This window comes from Myotis nattereri (assembly GCF_964212035.1).
Source record: "Myotis nattereri genome assembly, chromosome: 9".
In the NCBI taxonomy this organism is placed as follows: Eukaryota; Metazoa; Chordata; class Mammalia; order Chiroptera; family Vespertilionidae; genus Myotis; species Myotis nattereri.
The window spans coordinates 34,404,172-34,424,475 of record NC_138084.1 but is presented as its reverse complement, the minus strand read 5'-3'; the positions used below and the strand labels follow the sequence as shown (position 1 = coordinate 34,424,475).

General features: G+C 41.9%; 1 protein-coding gene across 1 annotated transcript in view; it reads left to right on the top strand.

The window, feature by feature from the left end:
- The window catches only part of TEAD1 (TEA domain transcription factor 1), a gene marked incomplete at its 5' end in the record, with an annotated part of 185,235 nt that overhangs the window by 148,817 nt on the left and 16,114 nt on the right, over nt 1–20,304 (top strand). The window contains 2 exons of the mRNA XM_081100242.1: nt 8,655–8,795; nt 13,338–13,490. Of these exons, the coding sequence (XP_080956368.1) occupies nt 8,655–8,795; nt 13,338–13,490 (294 nt within the window). The remainder of the gene's footprint in view (nt 1–8,654; nt 8,796–13,337; nt 13,491–20,304) is intronic.

The following is a 20,304-nucleotide window of genomic DNA, read 5'->3' as shown; positions in this document are numbered from 1 at the left end:
AGCAATAGAAAACCTAACACAACAGGAAAAAGAACTGCCTAACAATCGGGTCTGTCTAGCACATGGTATTTTCTTTTTTTTTTTTTAAATATATTTTTATCAATTTTAGAGAGGAAGGGAGAGGGAGAGAGAGATAGAAACATCAATGATGAGAGAGAATCATTGATCGGCTGCCTCCCGCACTCCCCCCACTGGGGATCGAGCCCACAAACCTGGGCATGTGCCCTGACCTGAAATCAAACCATGACCTCCTGGTTCATAGGTCAATGCTCAACCACTAAGCCACGCAGAGTATACATTTTCCTGTATCTGAAGGTATTCAGCCAGAAGGCAGAGCAGGCCAGGATACTGTAGAACAGGGGTTCTCAACCTGTGGGTTGCAACCCCTTTGGCAGTTGAACGATCCTTTCACAGGGGTCGCCTAAGACCATCCTGCATATCAGATATTTACATTATGATTCATAACAGTAGCAACATTACAGTTATGAAGTAGAAACGAAAATAATTTTATGGTTGGGTCACAACATGAGGAACTGTTTTAAAGGGCCAGAAGGTTGAGAACCACTGCTGTAGAAGGATGTCTGTGTTGAGTGCTAGGAGTAAGCGTTGGTCTCTGAACCCAGAACATACGCAGTCATCTCTGTTCTAATACAAAAATGGGGAAAGACCCCTTAGAAGGGCCTGTTTTCCTGGACTTGCCTGCCCCATCCAGCCATAGTTTCAAGTGTTTGGTTTGTTTGTTTTTTTAAACACTTCGGAACCCTCGCCCATGACCAGCTACGTGTTTAGGTCTGGCTATCTGTCCCCAAAGGATAGGATATGGTTTGACTTTGGAATTTGTTGGAAAGATAAATTTGCTGGTTTTAGCTGTTTCTTGGATTTTTGTATTCATTTGCTTTTAGAAAATACCCTGTGGTCAGAGAAAAGCCGATTAGGCAGAAACAGTCTGCATCTTTGATACCAGCACATTTTTTCTCATTTGCTTGCCTCCAGAACTCTGAGATGTTTGCCTGGAGTTTTCAGTAGGTTGGGTAATGAACACAGCTTGACTCCCAGACTCATTACAGAGTTTGCTTCCTTTGTTGTTGATTTAATGCAAGCATTCTTTCTTCGATTCTACCTTCGCTTTATGGGAGTTCGGTGACTGCATTTCTTTCTGGGATAATCGTAATATCATCAGCTGACAGGTAATTATCTTTCACATCAATACCTCCTCCTAGAAAATTCCTGAGGAGCAGCTGTGATATGGTTGGATGGCCACATGATTATTTTCCATGTTCAAGAGTAACGGCAAAGCAATTCTAACAGCAAATTGGTTATTTAAAAGGCTGGGGAGCCTTTTAAAATCTAACTTATTAAATTTACACTAATAATAAATACAAAGTTTTCTCCAACTGTTATTTTAAAAAAGGCAAGGAAACTGAGAAACTTTCAGTCCTTCTTATCTAAATGAAAGCTGGAATACACGGTGCCCTCCTGACCTAGCAGTTCCATTCGACACCCAACAACATGCATACGTATGTTCATCAAAAGCATATTTGAAAATGTTCAGAGTAGCACTCTCCATAATCAGTTCGCTATAGAAATACTGCACATGTCCATCAGTAGTGGAATCATAGATCGTGGTGTTTTTATTCATTGGACACTCTTAGTTCCAAGGGCAAATGAACTCCACACAGCAGCCTGGGCGACTCTCACGGTATAATGCTGAGTGAACTAAACACAAAAGACTCAACGGTTATTTAGGATTTAAAAAACTCATGTATAATGTTTTAGGATCAAGGTTGCCCTTGTGGAGCGCGTGCAGGGTTGATTGTGCTGGGTGGGAAGAGGGGGTTGCATGGGTGGGAAGTGGGGATTACTTGGGGAAAGGATTCTGTTCTGTTTCATCTGGCTGCTGGTTCCATGGGTGTGTTCACTTTATGAAAATTAATTAAGCTGCAAGCTTGTGATTTGTCCATTTCTCTGAATATATGTTACACTTTCATTTTTTAAAAAGTTAATCATGATAACTTTAAAACTCATAATTTGTTGAGAAAGTTTCTGAGGGCAGGTTTACATAATGTGTGTTCTTTCAGAATTTCAATTTTGATAATTCTTGTCATTATAACTACAGGCCATTCATTCCCAATTAAAATGCATTGGCGTTATTTTGATAATTTGACGGGTAAAGCAAGGGTGAGATGGTGGGAGTGGTCCACCTCAGGTCCAGGCAGTAAGGAGGCTGATAGCAGAGAATGTTCAGATGCCAAAACCATTGTTGTCATCATTATTATGACCATGTGTCCACAGTCTAAACAGTGCTATTGATAAAATACCCCTCAAGCCCTAGTCGATTTGGCTCAGTGGATAGAGTGTCGGACTGTGGACCGAAGAATCCCAGGTTCGATTCCGGTTAAGGGCACGTACCTGGTCGGGGCTCGAGCAGGAGGCAACCAATCGATGTGTTTCTCTCACATCGGTGTTGCTCTCTGTCTTTCCCTCTCTCTGAAAATCAATGAAAAAAAAAAAGTATATTTCTATGTTTGCTTTAGATCTTAAGGGTCCAGGTTTGCTTACATTGCAAATCTTTGGCTTGTCAAAAATAATGCCATGGAAATGAATAGAAAGAAAAATAGAGCATGAAAAAGAATATATATATATATATATATATATATATATATATATATATATATATATATATCCATATCCATCTATTCTTGGGTGAGGATTAAAAATAAGTAAATAAATACCCCTAAAAAATAAAATCCTTTGTTGGCCTGAGCCCTAAACTAATTGGTGAAGTCAGTGTTGTGTTTTATTTCATATATACTTATACATATATAATATGCTTCAAATGAGCGCCCTTGTATAACTTATTCATTATATCACTAATCCTTTAATAACACATGCAGACTCAGCCTCTTATTTATTTCTAGGGTAAGTTCTTAACAGTTCGGAATCATTTGAGCTGCAGTCTCCAGGAGAGGCTTCTTTGCGGGTTAAACAGTAGAGTCAGAAATGAGCAATGATGACACAGTAATTAGGAGGATGAAGAAACAGAACTCGAGTTACTTCATTTCTGTCATTCTCTGTTACTGCTTGTGGAGTTCTTGTGTTTAAGTATTACAACGAAACAGAGTGCTGATTATTCCTGAAAATAATTTTGTCCAGTAAAGGAAGGGGGTCTTAAAAATGGTCCGTTCTAGTTGTCAGAACCTAATCAGTATGCCCTGCTGTGGGGCAACTCCTATCACCAGCGCTACTTGAAAATGGAAACTCAGAGACGAAAACACAAAAGCTGTGAAAACTTTCAGCAATTTTACAAACATCAAATTAGGGTGGACACTATTCTGAACTTGGTTAACATTTTTACGTTGTATATATGGACAGATTACTATGTATATTTATTTCTATGTTTGCTTTAGATCTTAAGTGTCCAAGTTTGCTTACATTGCAAATCTTTGGCTTGTCAAAAATAATGCCATGGAAATGAATAGAAAGAAAAATAGAGCATGAAAAAGAAAAAACACATTGTTCTAGGGAGTTGTGGTGTAATTCTTAAGACATCTCCCTCGTTGTTCAATCCTTGAAGTGAGTTAAGGAAGACAGTGTTTTGTTTTTTTAAAATAACCTAATTCCATTCCCTCTCCCATTGACTACTCCACCCATTGCTTATTTCCATGTGCCTCTTCCACGCTCCACCCCTTACACCACAAACACCTAACTGCTTTTGACTACTCATCAGGTTTTCACAGCAGCTTGATTACAACAAAATTGCACGTTTGTTTAAATTACAATATTAGCTAGCAGTGCATTTATAGCACACTCTTTCAAAGCTGGGAACTTTTTAATGTTGAAAGGAGGGTGTTGGAGTCCTTACTCCTGAATCCTCCGCACTCTCCTGGACCCTGCTCGCTCGCTGCGCCAATTGTTGGAGTAAGTTCTTCCTTGATCCTGCTCACAGGGCCAGTTGTGGGAGTACTTACTCCTTGATTCTGCTCAACTATGCCAACTGTGGGGCCTCAGTTCCCCTGCCAGGAACTAGACCTTTATGGATGCTGGGTAGTGCATGGAGAAGATGTGAGAAGTCATAGGCTCATAGGCGTGTAAGAGGGTCTTTATTATCGTCTAAGTAGCCATCAGATAAAGCCTTTCTTCAAAGGAGCCTCACACAGTGGCCGCTGCTAACACAGCAGCCATTGCAAACACAGTAGTAAACGCAGGAGCCACACCAAGCAGCCACGTGACGGCTGGCCAGTAACACATCTTTACAGTAACTTAGAGAAAAGAGGCTTCTTTCCAAATAGCGACACCAGTCTTTGGGGTTATAGAAGGGCAGGCCTGCGTAGTACAGTAAGATAGCTGTGTCCTTGCTTTTGCACCTGCATATAGCAGATTCGCCTTGAACACTCTGATAGGATTCCCACGCTCAGATTGGCCTTGAACATCCGGCGCACTCTAGACAGGGTTCCCACAGAAGGAAAGTAACAATAATTTCTGACGCACCTTTTCTGCTTTGCATAAACTCATCATTACACCGTTGTCCGGAAGCATCCTAAATCTTCATCAGTAGCACACTTATTAACGCATGGAACATCTGGGCAATGGAATAGTATAAAGCCATTAAAAGTGTGGCTGTTCATTTTTTTAATGGCTGTTCTTTTTAATACTGATGTTCTGTGTCAGTACTGCATGAGTTCTAAGGTGTAGGTACAGATGTATTTCTTTAAAACAAGGTTTAGAAGAGTGCTACCGTTTTGGCACAAATGTTTTTACATTTTAAAATGCCAAAACTTGTTGGCACAATCTCCATCATAATACAGCTTTCCCTTGGTATTGGTGGGGGATTGGTTCCAGGAACCTCCACCGATACCAAACCCCATGAGAGCTCAAGTCCCTTATATAAAATGGTGGAGTGTTTGTATAGAACCTACACACATCCTCCCACATACCTTAAAGCATCTCTAGATTACTTAAAATACCTAATACAATGAAAGTGCTATGTAAATAGTCATTAGGCTGTATTGTTGAGGGAATAATGACAAGAAAAGTCTGTTCATGTTCCATGGGCCTGTGTAGTACACGTCTGCAACAGCAGAACATGTTTTTTCGAATATGTTCAATCCACACTTGGTTGAATCTGCAACTGCAGAAACCACAGATAGGGAGGGCCAACTGCAGTTAAGATCATAAACCCCACGCAGAAGATCGCTGGTAATCCTGACACCACGAAACACCTGAGCTGCCTCTCAGAGCCACATGTTCTCCACTGGAGGCAGAACAAGGCAGCGGCCGTTCTCAAAGGCCCACTCACAGGGGCTGTGGAAAGCCGGGTGGTGATTCCTGTGTCAGGGCTTCCGGGTGCCTCAGATTGTCAGCACCTTTCTCCTCTGGAGGCTGGAGCCCAGGGAGATGCCTGGGTAGCTCAGGTGCAGTCTTCAGTTAGGGAACGAATTCTGTTTTTCCCTCCGCTAAGCAGCTCTTTCAGGGAGCCAAATGGCAAGCCTTTGAATGTGAGAAAAATGCACACCTGGCTATTTTTTACTTATTTATCATTTAGGCCCCATATAATTAGAAAAAACTAAATGTAAGGGAGTGTTGCTAAATTTATGGATAATATAAAACCTGAAAAGTACCGTAAAAGCAGATTGGGATCCAGTAAAGCAGCTATACACTGGTTGTTAGCGATTCCTAGTTTCTGGGTAAGTTAATGACTGCAGTTGAGCACTGATTTTAGCTTTGCATTTCTTGGCACATGAGGTAAAAAAGGGAATATAAAGTATATGGTTCTTTTAATATGAAGCCAGAAAATAGGAAGTTTTGCCTATGGGAAAGGACATTTCCTGATACTCAGCTCAAAAAGGAAATTCAAATACAGATCCTTATTAAAAACTAGTGACCTGGTGCACAAAATTTGTGCACATTAAAAGGGAATTAATTAGAGGAAATATTTTAATATTGCTATTTGCCCTTTCTCTATAATAGAAGTATCAGAGATGAAAGAAAATTAGTAAAATGTATATGAAAATCTTCCTCCTGTCAGAGTCTGGGGCATGCCATGGGAACCAGAGTCAAGAACCCACCCACCTATGTGCACCTCAAAATTGCATGAGACCCAGACCTGGCTGGCCCTACCCCCATTGGGCTAGACCCAGACCCGGCCGGCCCCACCCCCATCAAGCCCTGCCGGGTGGGGGCGCAGCCTCAGGTCCCTGCTGATTGCTCATTAAGGCTTGTTATGGGAACTCAGCCTCCACTGTGGGCGCAGCCATCTTGTGTTATGGAATCCCTGCCTCTGTTATGGGCGCATCCATCTTGACCGTTATGGTGTGATGGTCAATTTACATATTCCCTCTTCATTAGATAAGACATGGAGAGATTGACTCGAGTCTTCGTGGTGGTTAGTGAGTGCCTGTCGAGGTATTGAAACTAGCCAGTCACAATGTGCCAAACCTCTCAAAACATGTATCATCTCATCTGTATGTCAGGTCTCATTGTCTGTGCCTCACCAGTCACCACAGTCCAGCTCTCCTCTGTCATTCGACTGCTTAAGGCCCCCTGACAGACCTCTCCATTCACACTCACCCCCCCCCACCCCCAGCACCTTCTCCGGGCTGTGATCAGGGCTGACTTCAGAGGATGCAGGTCTGATTATACCCCATCCCTGTCTCCATCCCATGTGCTTACAACTCCCACATCCCTCTGGTTAGGATAAGACCCAAGCCTTCCCACCTCCCTGGCCTCTTCTGCCACCCTTTCTCCCTTGCTGCCTGTTCCAGCCTTTTTTCAGTCCTTGTTTCCGGCCATGTGCCCTTGGAACATGGCCTCTCTCTCACTGCATGCTCTGCCTGCCTCAGCCTGCAGTTCTTCCTTTGGGTCTGAGCTGCATCATCCTCCGAGCCGCCCTGACTCCGAGGGCCCCGCTGCACTGTTGCTTGTTCTCCTGTCCCTCTGTGCCTCTCTCAAGAGTGCTTATCTCCGTTGTGATGTCCTCCCAACTGAACAGGAGTTGGCTCAGCTGTTGTTTTGTTGCTGTTAATCCTCATCCAAGGATATTTGTCCATTGATTTTTAGAGAGAGTGAAAGGGGCGGGGGGGAGAGACAGAGAGAAACATCCATGTGAGAGAGACACGTCAGTTGGCTGCCTCCCACACGAGCCCCAACCAGAGCGAGGGATAGAGCCTGCAGCCGAGGTGCGGAAGCAAACCTGGGACCCTTCAGTCTGCGGACCAATGCTCTATCCACTGAACCAAACCGGTTAGGGCAGCTGTGCTCACTCTTTGACCCCAGCTTCACATCCCCTACCTGATGAGCAGTAGAGGGGGTCAGGAGATATTCAAGAGAAAGGAACCATCTATCAGTACCATCCATACATCTAGATGCGAGCCTCCCAGCCTCATCCTGAAGCGCGGTTCTGATCACGTCGTTTCCTTGTGCCAAAACTTGCAAGAAGTCCCCATTTCCTGCAGAGTAAAATCCACACCCTTTATTTAGCCCTCCACAAGCTGGGTCCAGTGGTATTTCTAAACTCGCACTTTTGACATGATGCTGATTTTCTATCTAAATTATAACTATTTCATGTATGTATCTCCCACATAAGGTTGTAGTCAAGTCCTATGTAGTGTCTAGCATGAGCCTTACATAGTAGGTACTCATAAAAATGTGTTAAATGTATGGAGGCTTATGTTAAATAATCGCATCTTTGTACGTGAGGGTTTAATGGCAACCAATTTCCCTCTAGATGCTTAGTTTATAGTAAAGTTTCTGTTTTGTTTGTTTCAGAGAGGAATGGAGAAGGAGAGAGAGATAGAAACATCAGTGATGAGAGAGAATCATCAATTGGCTGCCTCTTGCATGCCCCCCACTGGGGATTGAGCCTGCAACCCAGGCATGTGCCCTTGACCAGAATCGAACCCGGGACCCTTCAGTTCGCAGGCCAACGCTCTAGCCATTGAGCCAAACCGCCTAAGACCTGTTTTTAAATAATGTAGCAAATGGCCATTCAGCTGTCAACTCTCCTGCTCTTTTAAATATCTCTAAAGATGAGTGAATCTGAATTCAGTTCATATACGCTTGACCCTAGAACAACCTGGGTTTGAACTGCACGGGTCCACTTCTACACGGATTTGTTTCAACAGATGTTATAATGTATTTTCTCTTCCTTATGATTCTTTATTTTTTTCTCTAACTTACTTTATTGTAAGAATACAGTATATAGTAAATGTACAAAGTATATGTTAATCAATCGTTTATGTTGTCAGTAGGCTTTTGGTCAATAGTAGGTATTAGTAAAGTTTGGGGGGAGTCAGAAGTTGTATGCGGATTTTCAACTGTGCAGGAGGCAGAGCCTCTAATTCCCATGTTGTTCAAGGGTCAACTATACATTTGTAAAGACCTCATGGATCTTCTCTTACAAGGATACAGCATTACTTTGATACAGAATGCCAGAAAGCAAAGCAAAATAGATTCATGTAGCCTGTCATTTCCAGGGAAGACCGCCCAAATTAGTACTCTCTTCCACAAAGTGACCCATGGGCCAGCGCACTCGTTTCCAGATGAGCATCACCTCACCTCCGCGCCTCCACTCAGGGGGTCGGACCCTGACCGCTATGGCTGGTTGCCATGACTCCTGCGATGAGAGCATAACCCTCACCTCCATTTCCTTCCAACAGGCCGATTTAAACTGCAATATTCAAGACGATGCCGGGGCTTTTTACTGTGTAACCAGTCAGTATGAGAGTTCTGAAAACATGACAGTCACCTGTTCCACCAAAGTTTGCTCCTTTGGGAAGCAAGTAGTAGAAAAAGTAGAGGTAAGTTGGCCTCTGTATCCTGGAGCCTTCTTTCAGGGCCAGACTATTGCTGTCCTTTAAATCTTTCTGGGGTAGAGTTTTACCATTTTTTTGGGGGGGGTGTCTCTTCCTTCTGACCCACCCCCCACCCCCATTACTTCTAAAAAGGCAAAATGGTTTGAAAGCAACTGAAAGAAGGCCAGGAAGAAGTCCCACGCCAGCCCTCTTGACTGTTGAAGTTGGCCCTGCCTTCCCAGCCAGCAGTGTTTAGTCCCGCAGGGGGCCTCATTGGGGGTGGCCTGGTGTGGAAGCTGCCACCCATCAGACGAAGCCTCCCCACCCACCCCATGTCCAAGGGCACTCCCAGGCACTGGGAGAAGAGCCACAGTGGTATGCGACTGATGGACACTGGCCTTCTAAACCCCGATACCTTCCGTTTGGTGGTGTTGCTTTTGCCATTTCTACCCCTTTCATTATATTTCTTTTAACCCATTGTGTGCCATACACGTCTGTAGATGCAAGCGGTGGACCTTCCCCACATGCTATGCATGTCCATAAAAAAGAAATGTTTTCCCTAAGTGGCAGCTTTAAAATCATTTTTCATGAGAATTTTTGGCTGAAAATATTCAAGAAAACCCAAATTATAAGATGTTTATTTTTATAATAAGCATTTCAAATTGGTTTTTTAAATTAAATTGAAAATACTGTGGCATGTGGGGATGGATGGTTTCTGTTTTGGACGTGTGGCAGTTAACTAGTCAAGTCTATTCTAGTACAAACTGGGACTAAATACCTATTTTTGGCTTTGTAATTTTAAGCTTCCATTTCTTTGAAAAAAAATATGTTTGGTTGCTTAGTATGAATGATATTTGTAGTTGACATTCCATTTAAGGTTTTTTTCAGTGTTTCTGCTCATCACCCAATGGGTCCATGTTCAGTGAGAAGCTTTTGTTTACAGCAGCCCTGGACCTCAAAGGTCCAGGAGCCCACCTGGCTGTGACAGAGACTTTGTGCTGAGGCGAGAAAAAGAGGGAGGGAGGGAGGGAGGGAGGGAGGGAGAGAGGGAGAGAGAGAGAGAGAGAGAGAGAGAGAGAGAGAGAGAGAGAGAGAGAGATTGGGGAATGAGAAGGAGAAAGGGTGGTTCATTTAAGCTTAGGGGTCATGAGCTTTACTAAAATGGTGGTAGTGGGAACCCAGTAAGATATTTTGAGTGGAACTTAGAAACTGACTGCATATTTAATATTAAAGAGGAGGAAAAGTCAAAGGTCAGACACTTTATCCTCGGAAGGACGGTGTTTTCTAGAGGAAAGGGCACGATTACCGACCGATGCAAGGCTGCAATTTGGGAGGCAGGTAAAGACAGACTATTAATTGGGAATCCTGAGCATGAAGGGTAAAGACGGGAATTGGGACTGAGCTGCAGAGAGAGAATAGCCAGAGCATAGAAATAAGGAGTCAGTTTGGGAGCAGCAGCCAGCCCTGCAGGCCTGGAAGGGAGGCACAAACAAAGGAGCAGAGGGCAAAAATAGAGGAGGGAGGAGGGAGCCGAGTCAGGGCAGTGTCTGGGAAGCTTGGGAAAGGGTGGGTGGGAAGGTGGCTATGTAATGAGCCAAATCCGGACGGCCTAGAACCTGCTCACCTCCATCTCCTCTGAGAAGGAGGAAGCAACGTTACCTGCCCGTGGTTGGGAACCTGGAAGGTCAGTGCTGGGCACTGCTACCCAATAGCCAGTTGTCAGGGCTTATCTGTAAGTGGACATCTTGCCTTGACAGGTGCATGTGAGAAAAGGTGAACCAGACAAGTGAGTTTCCCAGATTTCAAATTATTCTCCATGTGTCCTCAGATAACACACCCAAAGCTCTCTCTTACTTAGTTCAGGGGCCAGGGAAAGGTTGCTTTTGACTGATGAAGCCCCAGGAATTTCCATGGAGAAGGTAGTGTGAGTGCGGCAGGTGGAGTTTTATAGTTAAACCGTTAACCCATTTAGAATGTATTTCTGTATTATGTGTGTAAGGGGAGTCTGCTTCTACTTTCTCCCGAATAGATAGGTATCTGTTGAAAACCACTTATTAAATGATTCATCCTTTTCCAACTGAATGGATCTGTGCCCTTGATGTTACCACATAAACTGGGCGCTGTCTCTGGCATCTCTCTATTCTCTCCACCCTGTATCTCCACATGTCCCAATGCCACGCTTACTTCATTACAATGGCCTTGTGGTAGGTTCTGATATTTGCTGAGGAAGTCGGTTTCACCCATCTTCTTTTTATATATTTTCTAGGTTAGTAACTAGCATTCATTCTTCCAAGTAATGAGATTGTTTTAAAAAGAAACAAAATCTCTTTTTGTTTCTCTTTTTTGTTTTAAAGAGAAACAAAATCCTATTTGAGTAATCTAATTGTAATTGCATTTGATTTTGATATTATTTTGGGATAAATTGATATGTAATTGATATTCAGTCTTTCCAATCAAGAACCTATTTGTATTTCCATCTAATTTTACCTATTTTAATAAGAGTTTATAGTTTATATATGTACAGATTTATTCCTTTCTGGATAGTATATATTTCTAAGTATTACAAAATTGGTTGAATGCAATTTTCCATTTCTAGATTTTGATTACTAAAAGAGAGAAAAGTTCTTGGTTTTTATATATCTATTTTCCTACAAAACATTTTGCCCCTCATTTATCTCTGGTCATTTTCCCCTAGATTCATGGGTTTTCTCTGTATATAATCTTATTGGCAGTTTTATTTTATCGCTTCTTTTTCAATTTTTATGCCAGTTTTTAAATTATTATTTTCTCACCTTTTAGTTTGCTAAAACCTCCTACACAGTTGTAAAAAGAAATAGTGATCTATAAGTAATAGTGTCCGTGTATAGTTCCTGATGTTAGTAGGCATGTTTTGGGTGTTTTTCCATGTAGGATATTTATTCTTGGCTTTTATAAATGGTCTTTATTTTACATTTAAGTGCTTTCTTTCTATAATTATTTTACTTAGGGGTTTTTTTATTAGTAGTAGCTGCAATATTTTATCAAATGCCTTTTCAGCAACTCTAACTATATGATTTTTCTCCCATTTGTTGACATCACAAGTTAACACGCATCCTGTGTGTGCACCACCACAGCATTCCTGAAGAAAGTCCTACTTTGGTTACATTGATTCACTCTGTTTGCTGTTTTACATAGCATTTTTGCATCTTAGCCTGTGCTTCCTTTTTTTATCTCTTTATCAAATTTCAGTATTGAATGTATATTAGTTTCATAAAATAAGTGGTACACTTCCCTTTTTCAATTACATTGAAAATAACTATTCTTTAAAGGTTACATGGAACTTGGCTGTGATACCATCTGGTCTTTGTACCCTTTTCAGCGGTATATCTACAACTTCCTACTCATTTCCACAGTCACCAACCAGTTGAAGTTTTCTACTTAAAAGGAATCAGTATTAGCAATTTGTATTTTGGTAGGAAGGCACCCTACCCTCTAGGTTTTCTCTGCTATTTTTGCTCTTAGAGTTATGTGAAGTAACCTTATAAATCTTCTAATCTCACTGTAATTGTGGGTTTGTCTCTTTTCTTTTTTCTCCTTAAGCTTGTGAAGAGTTTATTTTATTTAGTCTTTTTATTAAAGAACCAGTTTTTATATTTATTCTGTCTGCATTTTTAATTTTGATTATATTGATTTGCACTTTTATCTTTATTAATGTCCTATTCCTTGTTTCTTTTGCTTTTCCTGTGGTTTTGGTTTGCTGTGTGAGGTTGTAATTTTTTAAAGATGTGCATTTAGTTCTGAACTTGTTCATCTTTCATGATGAAGACGTGAAGCTGCTTCATTAAGTTTCCTCCACTGGAGCTTCACTGCATCCCGTAGTTTTGATGTATTTTCCTTTTCATTACTCTTTGGATAGTTTGTAATTTTATTTTTAATTCCTTTTTGATCCAAGGTTATCCAGGAGTGTGTTTCTTATTTCTGAGTGCTTCAGTGGGCTCTTTCAACTGCATATACACAATTATTTCTTTTCTTTTCTTTTCTTTTAAATTAAAGGCATAAATAACTAACAGTTAGGGGCTCATGGTGAGTGTGAAGCAGTTTTTCCTCAAGTAGAGAAATTAGCTGAATTGGCTGTTGGCCTGTGAGGCCTTCTCACAGTAAAGAAGGACTGTCTTTGGGCTCTTTGAAGACTTGGGAAAGGCTGGTGCTGCTCTTACAGATCTCTGGGTAGAGAATCACAAAGTAGGTGGATATTTCAGAAGGACTTACACAACTCTTCTTTATAGCTATCATCTCTCCTTTCTTTTTTTTTTAATGTAACTGACATCATGACCAACTGAGCTAACAAAGCATTTTCCAGTTTTTTATTTCCAGAAAAATAATGAATCCTGATTCCGGCATTAAGTTTGGATACTGGATTTTTAAAAATTAAGTAAACGGCATAAATAGTACTGTGTATAGCAGACATTTCATGTTGAAAAAATACAATGCTTTTACAAACAGTATTATCTTTTTCATGTATTTTAAGGTCAAAAGTATAAAAATGCTCAAATCCTTTTTCCCTCACAGACGGAGTATGCAAGGTTTGAGAATGGCCGATTTGTATACCGAATAAACCGCTCCCCGATGTGTGAATATATGATCAACTTCATCCACAAGCTCAAACACTTACCAGAGAAATATATGATGAATAGTGTTTTGGAAAACTTCACAATTTTATTGGTAACTGTTTTGTCTCTTCCCTGTTTTGGCAGACTCAGCCCTGAGGCTGGTGGGAAAGACTGGGGTGGGGTTGGGAGGGGGGGGTTGGGGAGGGGGGCAGGCACCAGGGCTTGGGCCAAGGCAACTGACTAGGTTGTTAGGTTGAGACCCCGGTAGTCAATCAGCAGTTGAACCCACATATTCATAGGGTAAACCTGGCCTTGGTTTGGGCTCAAATCTGTAGAAGAGAAGGGGTCTCATCTGGTGGGGGTTTGTAATCTTGACAGAATTGGAATTCAGGAGGTTCATAAAAAGTGAGGGACCTAGGTTCTCATTTCTGGCTACACATTAGAAAGACCTGGAGAAAGACCTTGGTATCTAAATACCCTGATACAAAGACTGTAAACTGTGACCATTGAATCAGGATCTCTGAGGATAGGACCCAGGCATATGTATTTTTTTAAAGTTCCCCAGGTAATTCCAGCATTAGCCATGTTTGAGTCTTGGCAGCAATATCAGGCAAAAAGCTGAGTTAGGAGGTTTGTAATTCGAACAAACCTTGATTTGTTTCCTGGAGGATTTGCAAGGCCTTATAAGAAGTAACGTACATTAAGACAGCAAAATATGAGCTCTCCGTATTAGAAGGAATGTACGTTTGACTAGAATGCCATAACCAGGAAGGGTTGGAAATATTCTCCAGAGGCTAAAATGTATGATCAAAACGTAATGGGCAGCTAAAGGAAAAGAAAAAAAAAATGGTGCTCAGTGTCCACAATGGGAACACTTTCTGGTTCCGCTGGGCAGTGCTGTGTGGGACCTTTTCCCCCTTAATATTTAACGTTAAAACAAATTTCTCATGGAGTTTTCATTGGGGGACTTGGGAAGGTTATTACAAATAGTGTTGTCCTCAAACTATACCTCTACAATATATACAGTAATGGGTTTCATATGGCTCATTTTAAAAAATATAACATTCCTTAAACTGAAGGAAAAATGCCAAAACAAAACTTGGTGGGAAGAATTTTGCTGAAAGGGGCAACAAAACAGTGTTGCGGTCAAATGGCCTGCTTTGTGACTAGGATCAAGGACTGGAACACTAAGAGCAGGAATTCTTTACCTGGGGTTTTTGGATTCACTCAGCCCATGGTTCTCAGGCACTGGTGGGCTGGGAAATAAAAGGCTGTACCTCAACACCCCCCAAAAACCCTGATTGTAAATATGCCCTCCACGGGCAATTTCAAGCTACCAGTGGTTATCCAGCTCATGAAAGTCCTTAATATTAACAATGACTTTCAGCAGCCAGTAGGAGCCAGTTCCCTCACACCAATGTAAAAAAAAATAAAAATTAATAAATAAAAATTGTAAAATGCTGAGGTGTCACCCCCATGTCGAGGAATAACATCAGAATCCCCAGGTAGTTGTGCACAAGGATTGAAATCCCTGCTCTAAGGGACTAGTCAATGAGCCAATTTTCATTTATTCCGCGGAGAGAACCTCAATGGACTCTTAAGTGCATCCAGGTCCCTCTGAAATTTAGAAACTGGCAGTCTGGGGGAAAATTTGGAAAACATGCTCTTTAGTAACTAGTCTTCATTGGTATCCTTTGGTGAATATTGAGCAGTTCAAGGTTTCAGGTACTGACAGGTTCTTGTCATATAGGTACTCCCTTGTATTTAAGAACAGATCACCTTAGTGCTCAGCTGAGCAGAAGGTGAGTGTGGCGTCCTGCTATGGACATGCAATAGCCTCAGGAATTAACCACAACTCTGGGTAGATGGCCACCTCGCCTCTCTTGGAAGGAGTTTTAGCTATTTTTTGAAAACCATGAAATGCTGTGTGATTCAGCATTTTAAAGAACATGTGCTCAGTCCCTAAAACCCTACCTCATGGAGCATAGCCGAGGACAATGTGCCTAGAAAAATTAAAAGCATCTATTACCCATAAAACCCGTGTAACTGTATTAGTCATGCTCCCTTGGAACATGTGGCTTCACGCAGCATAGACGGCTGGAGGACACGTCATGTTCAATTTCAAAAGGTATCCTCAAGCAACTACGGAAATTCCTCCGATATGCAGAATGAGTGGCTATCAATAAATATCTGCTCGAATATGATTGTAGCTTTAGAAAAGCTGAAAGTAAGCCAGCACTCCTGGGTTATGAGAACAGTCATCTCATTGATTACAGGAGCAAGAGTACCTTTCCGCTTTTTCTCGGGGTCGGGGTAGGGTCACAGTCAGGGTGCCAGCTGCTGGACACCGTTGTCGGGGTTTTACTAGGTACCTTGGACATGAAACCTATGTCAACAGGACCATTAGACCCGATGGCCTGGTGGGCTAGACTGTCTGATTTCATCAGGATTATTTGGGAATTGAGGTGAACCTGTAGATGCGGGCCTTAAGGGACAGCAGACAGACGGAGGAAGACGGCAGGTGAACCATAGGCCAAGTCTTCCTGTCTTCTTTTGAGGTTGTATTTAGAAATACAAGTGGCTAGAAACTTTTTTTTCTTTCCTCCTTTTGAATCTTAATCATGAAGCCTAAATAGGATATATTCTTCCATAGAAAATTTGCAAGAAGGGAGGCTACATCACAGGTGTTCCAGGCACGTGTTAAACCTTTTGTAAATGTTACAACATGAAATTCTCAGTGCAGAATTATGAGGTCATTTTTATTACCATTTTATGAATAAGGAATGTTAGGTCCACCCTAACACGTTAGGTCACAGAGCCAGTGATGGACATACACTAACACTTGCATTGATGGGAGGGACACTTTGCAGAATATTTCACAGTCATGGGATCAGAAGACTTGGGTTTAACAGCCAGCTCTATTTTATGACCTGGGGTAAAGTCTCTCCACCTCAATTTCCTCCTCCTCTGACAACCAACATGCTCAAATCTGCACTCTCCACCTCAGGGGTTATTGAGGATGTTTTCATTCATTCAGCTGAACTCCGGAGGGATTGTACTAGCTGCTGGAATACGATGCAGATAAAACTCACACTCTCCCACAGTAAATCGTGGCCTGGTGGAGAAAAGAGGCAGGTACATAATTGATTGCAATACAAGGTCATCATGGCTGTAGTTACACTTGAGAAATGGGCACTATGGAAGTACAGGATAGTTTACCTGAGCAGATACTGTAGTTGGGGTGAGGTGGGGAGTCCTCGGGAATGTTAAAAGATGGTGTTTAAGTTGCCTTGATGGATAAACAGACATTTTTCAGATTTACCATGAAAAAATGGCCATTTCATGGGTGCATAGTTAAGTGTCAGGTTCTAGGATTTGGTGAACTGGACAGGGGAGGCAGCCATCCTGGAGTCAGGTGAAGGAGGCAGGCATTCATTCCCCAAGTAATCACCAAATGAATGTAAACTAAACAGTGGCTGATGGCTGCCCACCTAGGTGCATGGGGCCAAGGAGGCGCGCATAGTTCTGGAGGTCACAGACGGCTTCCCTAAGGAAGAAGCATTTGAAAGATAGCTGCTGGATGAACAGGCAGAGGGTCAGGAAGGATACTGCAGAGGCAGGCAGGCGGCGCAGGTCGAACTGAAAATAGGGTGTGTGGCTGAGGGAGGGGAGCACGGAGCAGTGAGCTGGCTGGGGAGGAAAGGCCAGACAGGGCAGGGGCTCCTCCACCTAGGAGGATGAGAACAGGTTTTCTCTTTATCCTAAAGTTCAAAGCTTAAAAGAGGCCATCAAGGTTTTTTTGTTTGGTTTGGTTTGGTTTGGTTTGGTTTGGTTTTGTTGAGAGAGAGAGAGCCATTGTCTGTTGTTCCACCTATATATGCATTCATTGGTTAATTCTGAATGTGCCCAGAGTGCCCGAACCCGAAACCTAGGTGTATCGGGACAGTGCTCTAACCAACTGAGCCACCTGGCCAGGGTCAAATCAGGGTTAAGCAAGAGTGTGTTGTTGTCAGATTTCTGTTTCTTACGCGGGTTTTGCAGCTGCTGTGTGCCGATGGGTCTCGGCCGGGCAAGGGTGGCTCCTGGGGGAGGAGTCCAGGTGAGGTTGCTGGTCCCTTGGTGGTGGGGAGAAGGGGATGGATTCAAGAACTCTTCAGGAGTAAATGCAGCAGGACATGGCATTTGTTGGGTATGGTGACGAGGGAGAGAGAGGTTTCAAGGATGAAAGAACTACCTGCTTGCAGTATTTGATCTGTGAGGGAAGCAGCAGGAGTCAAGACTAGAAAAGCATGTGGGTACCAGTATTGAAAAACATCTTTATTGCCCACAAAAAAGCAAAAGTAGATAATCCATTGCTGTGTCAGTTGTCTAGAGCAGCATGATATGACGGCTAAGAAAAAGGGCTTCAGCATTAGAAGATCTGGATTCCTTAGTTGGCAATTGTGTGTCCTTAAATAGATTCCTTGTCTGTCAGAGGAGGAGGGATATAGCACCTGCTCATAGAATTCTGTTATATCACACGAGACAATACGTGTAAAGCATTTAATACGGAGTACATGTGTACTAAGTAGTTGAAATATGTTGGCTATTATTATGTGACTTTTCATTCATCCAGCAAATATTCATTAAATGACTACTGTGTGCCAAGTTAGTTACTGGGGAATGTGGTCCCTGTTCTCCAAGAACTTGCAGCCCACTGGATGTGATGGGCATTTTTTAAAACTCATGCAAATGTATATGTACTTACAGATGATATAGACTGCTGTGATAGGAAAATGACAAATCCTGTGGGACTTTATTCTTTAGTCAGCGACCATACACTTAGAGGCCTGAACCGTAAGGGAAGCTAAGTGGGCGAGGCAGCCTGATAGATAGCGGGAACGAGACCCATGGCAAACTGGCCGAGGCTCTCAAATTCACAATCTTTGAAAACACTGAGCTGGACTAACGAAACACTCACGTAGCAGAGTCAGAGGAGCATTTTGAAGGGGAAAGTTGGGTTAGATTTGCTGTTAGAAAGTTTCTTCTGAGAGTGGCATGGGGGATGGAGAGAGTGAGGAGAGGAGCGAGGCAGGGTCCAGTGGGGAGGGGCTGCCGTGGTCTGGGCTAGAGGACTCAAGGTCTGAACGGAGGCTGAGAGTGGTCGTGAGGAGGAGAGAGATGGACTGGAGCCACTCGACTCAAGAGGGGGGGCAGATATTCCAAAATACATTTTGAAAAGTAAAGCCTCCGTAAATTAAAAGAAGGATCATTTGACATGATGCTACCACTGTTCCTTTACTCAGCATATATTTTACTGATCCAGGCACTGCTGGTTAAAAGTGGCGAGCAAGGCACTCACGAAACATATCTATCATTGGCTTTCATGAAAGAAATTTAATAAAAGTTTAGGAATAAGATAGGAGACAGTTCTTAGGATAAATGACTGCCTCATGGGACAGGATTGTAGGAAATTGTTATAAAGAAGTCAACTTCCGCCCACCCCCTCTCCCCAAAGCTCACACTAACTCTCTGGTCTCTCTGGGGCTCAGCTTGCGTGTGAGGCCCTTTCTGTAAGGTCCTTCCTACATACGGTAACTCGGATGGGTTTCAAATCCAACCCACACTATCCTAAATTCCTGCTAGAGGGGCAACGTGAGGCTGTTGGACTTTAGACTGTTCCTCTCCAAGGAAACCAGAGTCATCACAGCACAGGTGGAATATGCTTTCATCCATGTGGTGTTTTTATTTATATGTGTGTATATATACTTTTTTTTAACAGGTGGTTACAAACAGGGATACACAAGAAACTCTCCTCTGCATGGCCTGTGTATTTGAAGTTTCAAATAGTGAACATGGAGCACAGCATCATATTTACAGGCTTGTAAAGGACTGAACATGGTTATTTATATATATAGATATCTGTACATACACACACACACATGTGCACACACACACACTCTCCATTTTCGAACGACTGACTGTAAACCTCCCCGTGCAGGGGTGGTGCCCTGGCCCTGCGGGCACCCTACTTTTCTAAGTCCTGTTTGAGTGAAGTCATTTTTCCACGTGTTCATACTATCATCGTAGCTGTGAAGTTCTGGTACAGTTGTAAAAAGAGAAATCGAGTTGTTCCTCTGTGTCCCTCAGATCTGCAGCCCACAGTTCCTCGGGAAAGGTGAACCCTAGAACCCGTCTCTGCCCACAGAGGCCTATTTCTAATTGTGGTAAAAAATATTCAGACAGAGCATTTGCCGTGGGACATTTACAGCCTTTATACAAATGTATTTAGTTCTTTCTTTTTTTTCCAACATAAAATTCTTGTTTTAAGATACAAGTAAAATTAATCTTTAAATATAAATGTAAATTTAGTATACAACACTAAGAATCTTTAGACTTATCTTTGTAACTAATTAGGGTGGAAGTTATGAAAGAATGTAATTCACTAAATTATTTTTTAAATGAAACTTTTATTTCATTTTGAAACCAAATGTTAAAATAATAGCCTTAAGAAATGCTTGGTAGAAATATCCTAATGAGAAAAATTTGTACTTTTTTCACAAGGTTAAAACTAATCTCCTAATCCATTAAACGCTTGAACAGGTATTACAAAGGAAGAAAACTTCACCCCTTATCCTTAACATATATAGTATATTTAAAAATATAAAATTGTATTGTTACTAATGTGATGATTGATTATTTAATGAAAAAGAAAAGATGGCTCTTTTTGCAATAAGTAGATAAATACTGAAAATCTAAACTTACAATGTTTATAGTATTGTGTGTGCAGTTATATTTTATATGGACAACCAAATTTTTTTATTAAGATGAGTATTTGAACCACTGAAATTTAATAACAAAAAATTTTAATTGGCATGAATACTGCACTGTGAGCTACAAAGTATAGAAAATCCTGTGGCTGGGAAAAAATTGCATCAACCAAACAA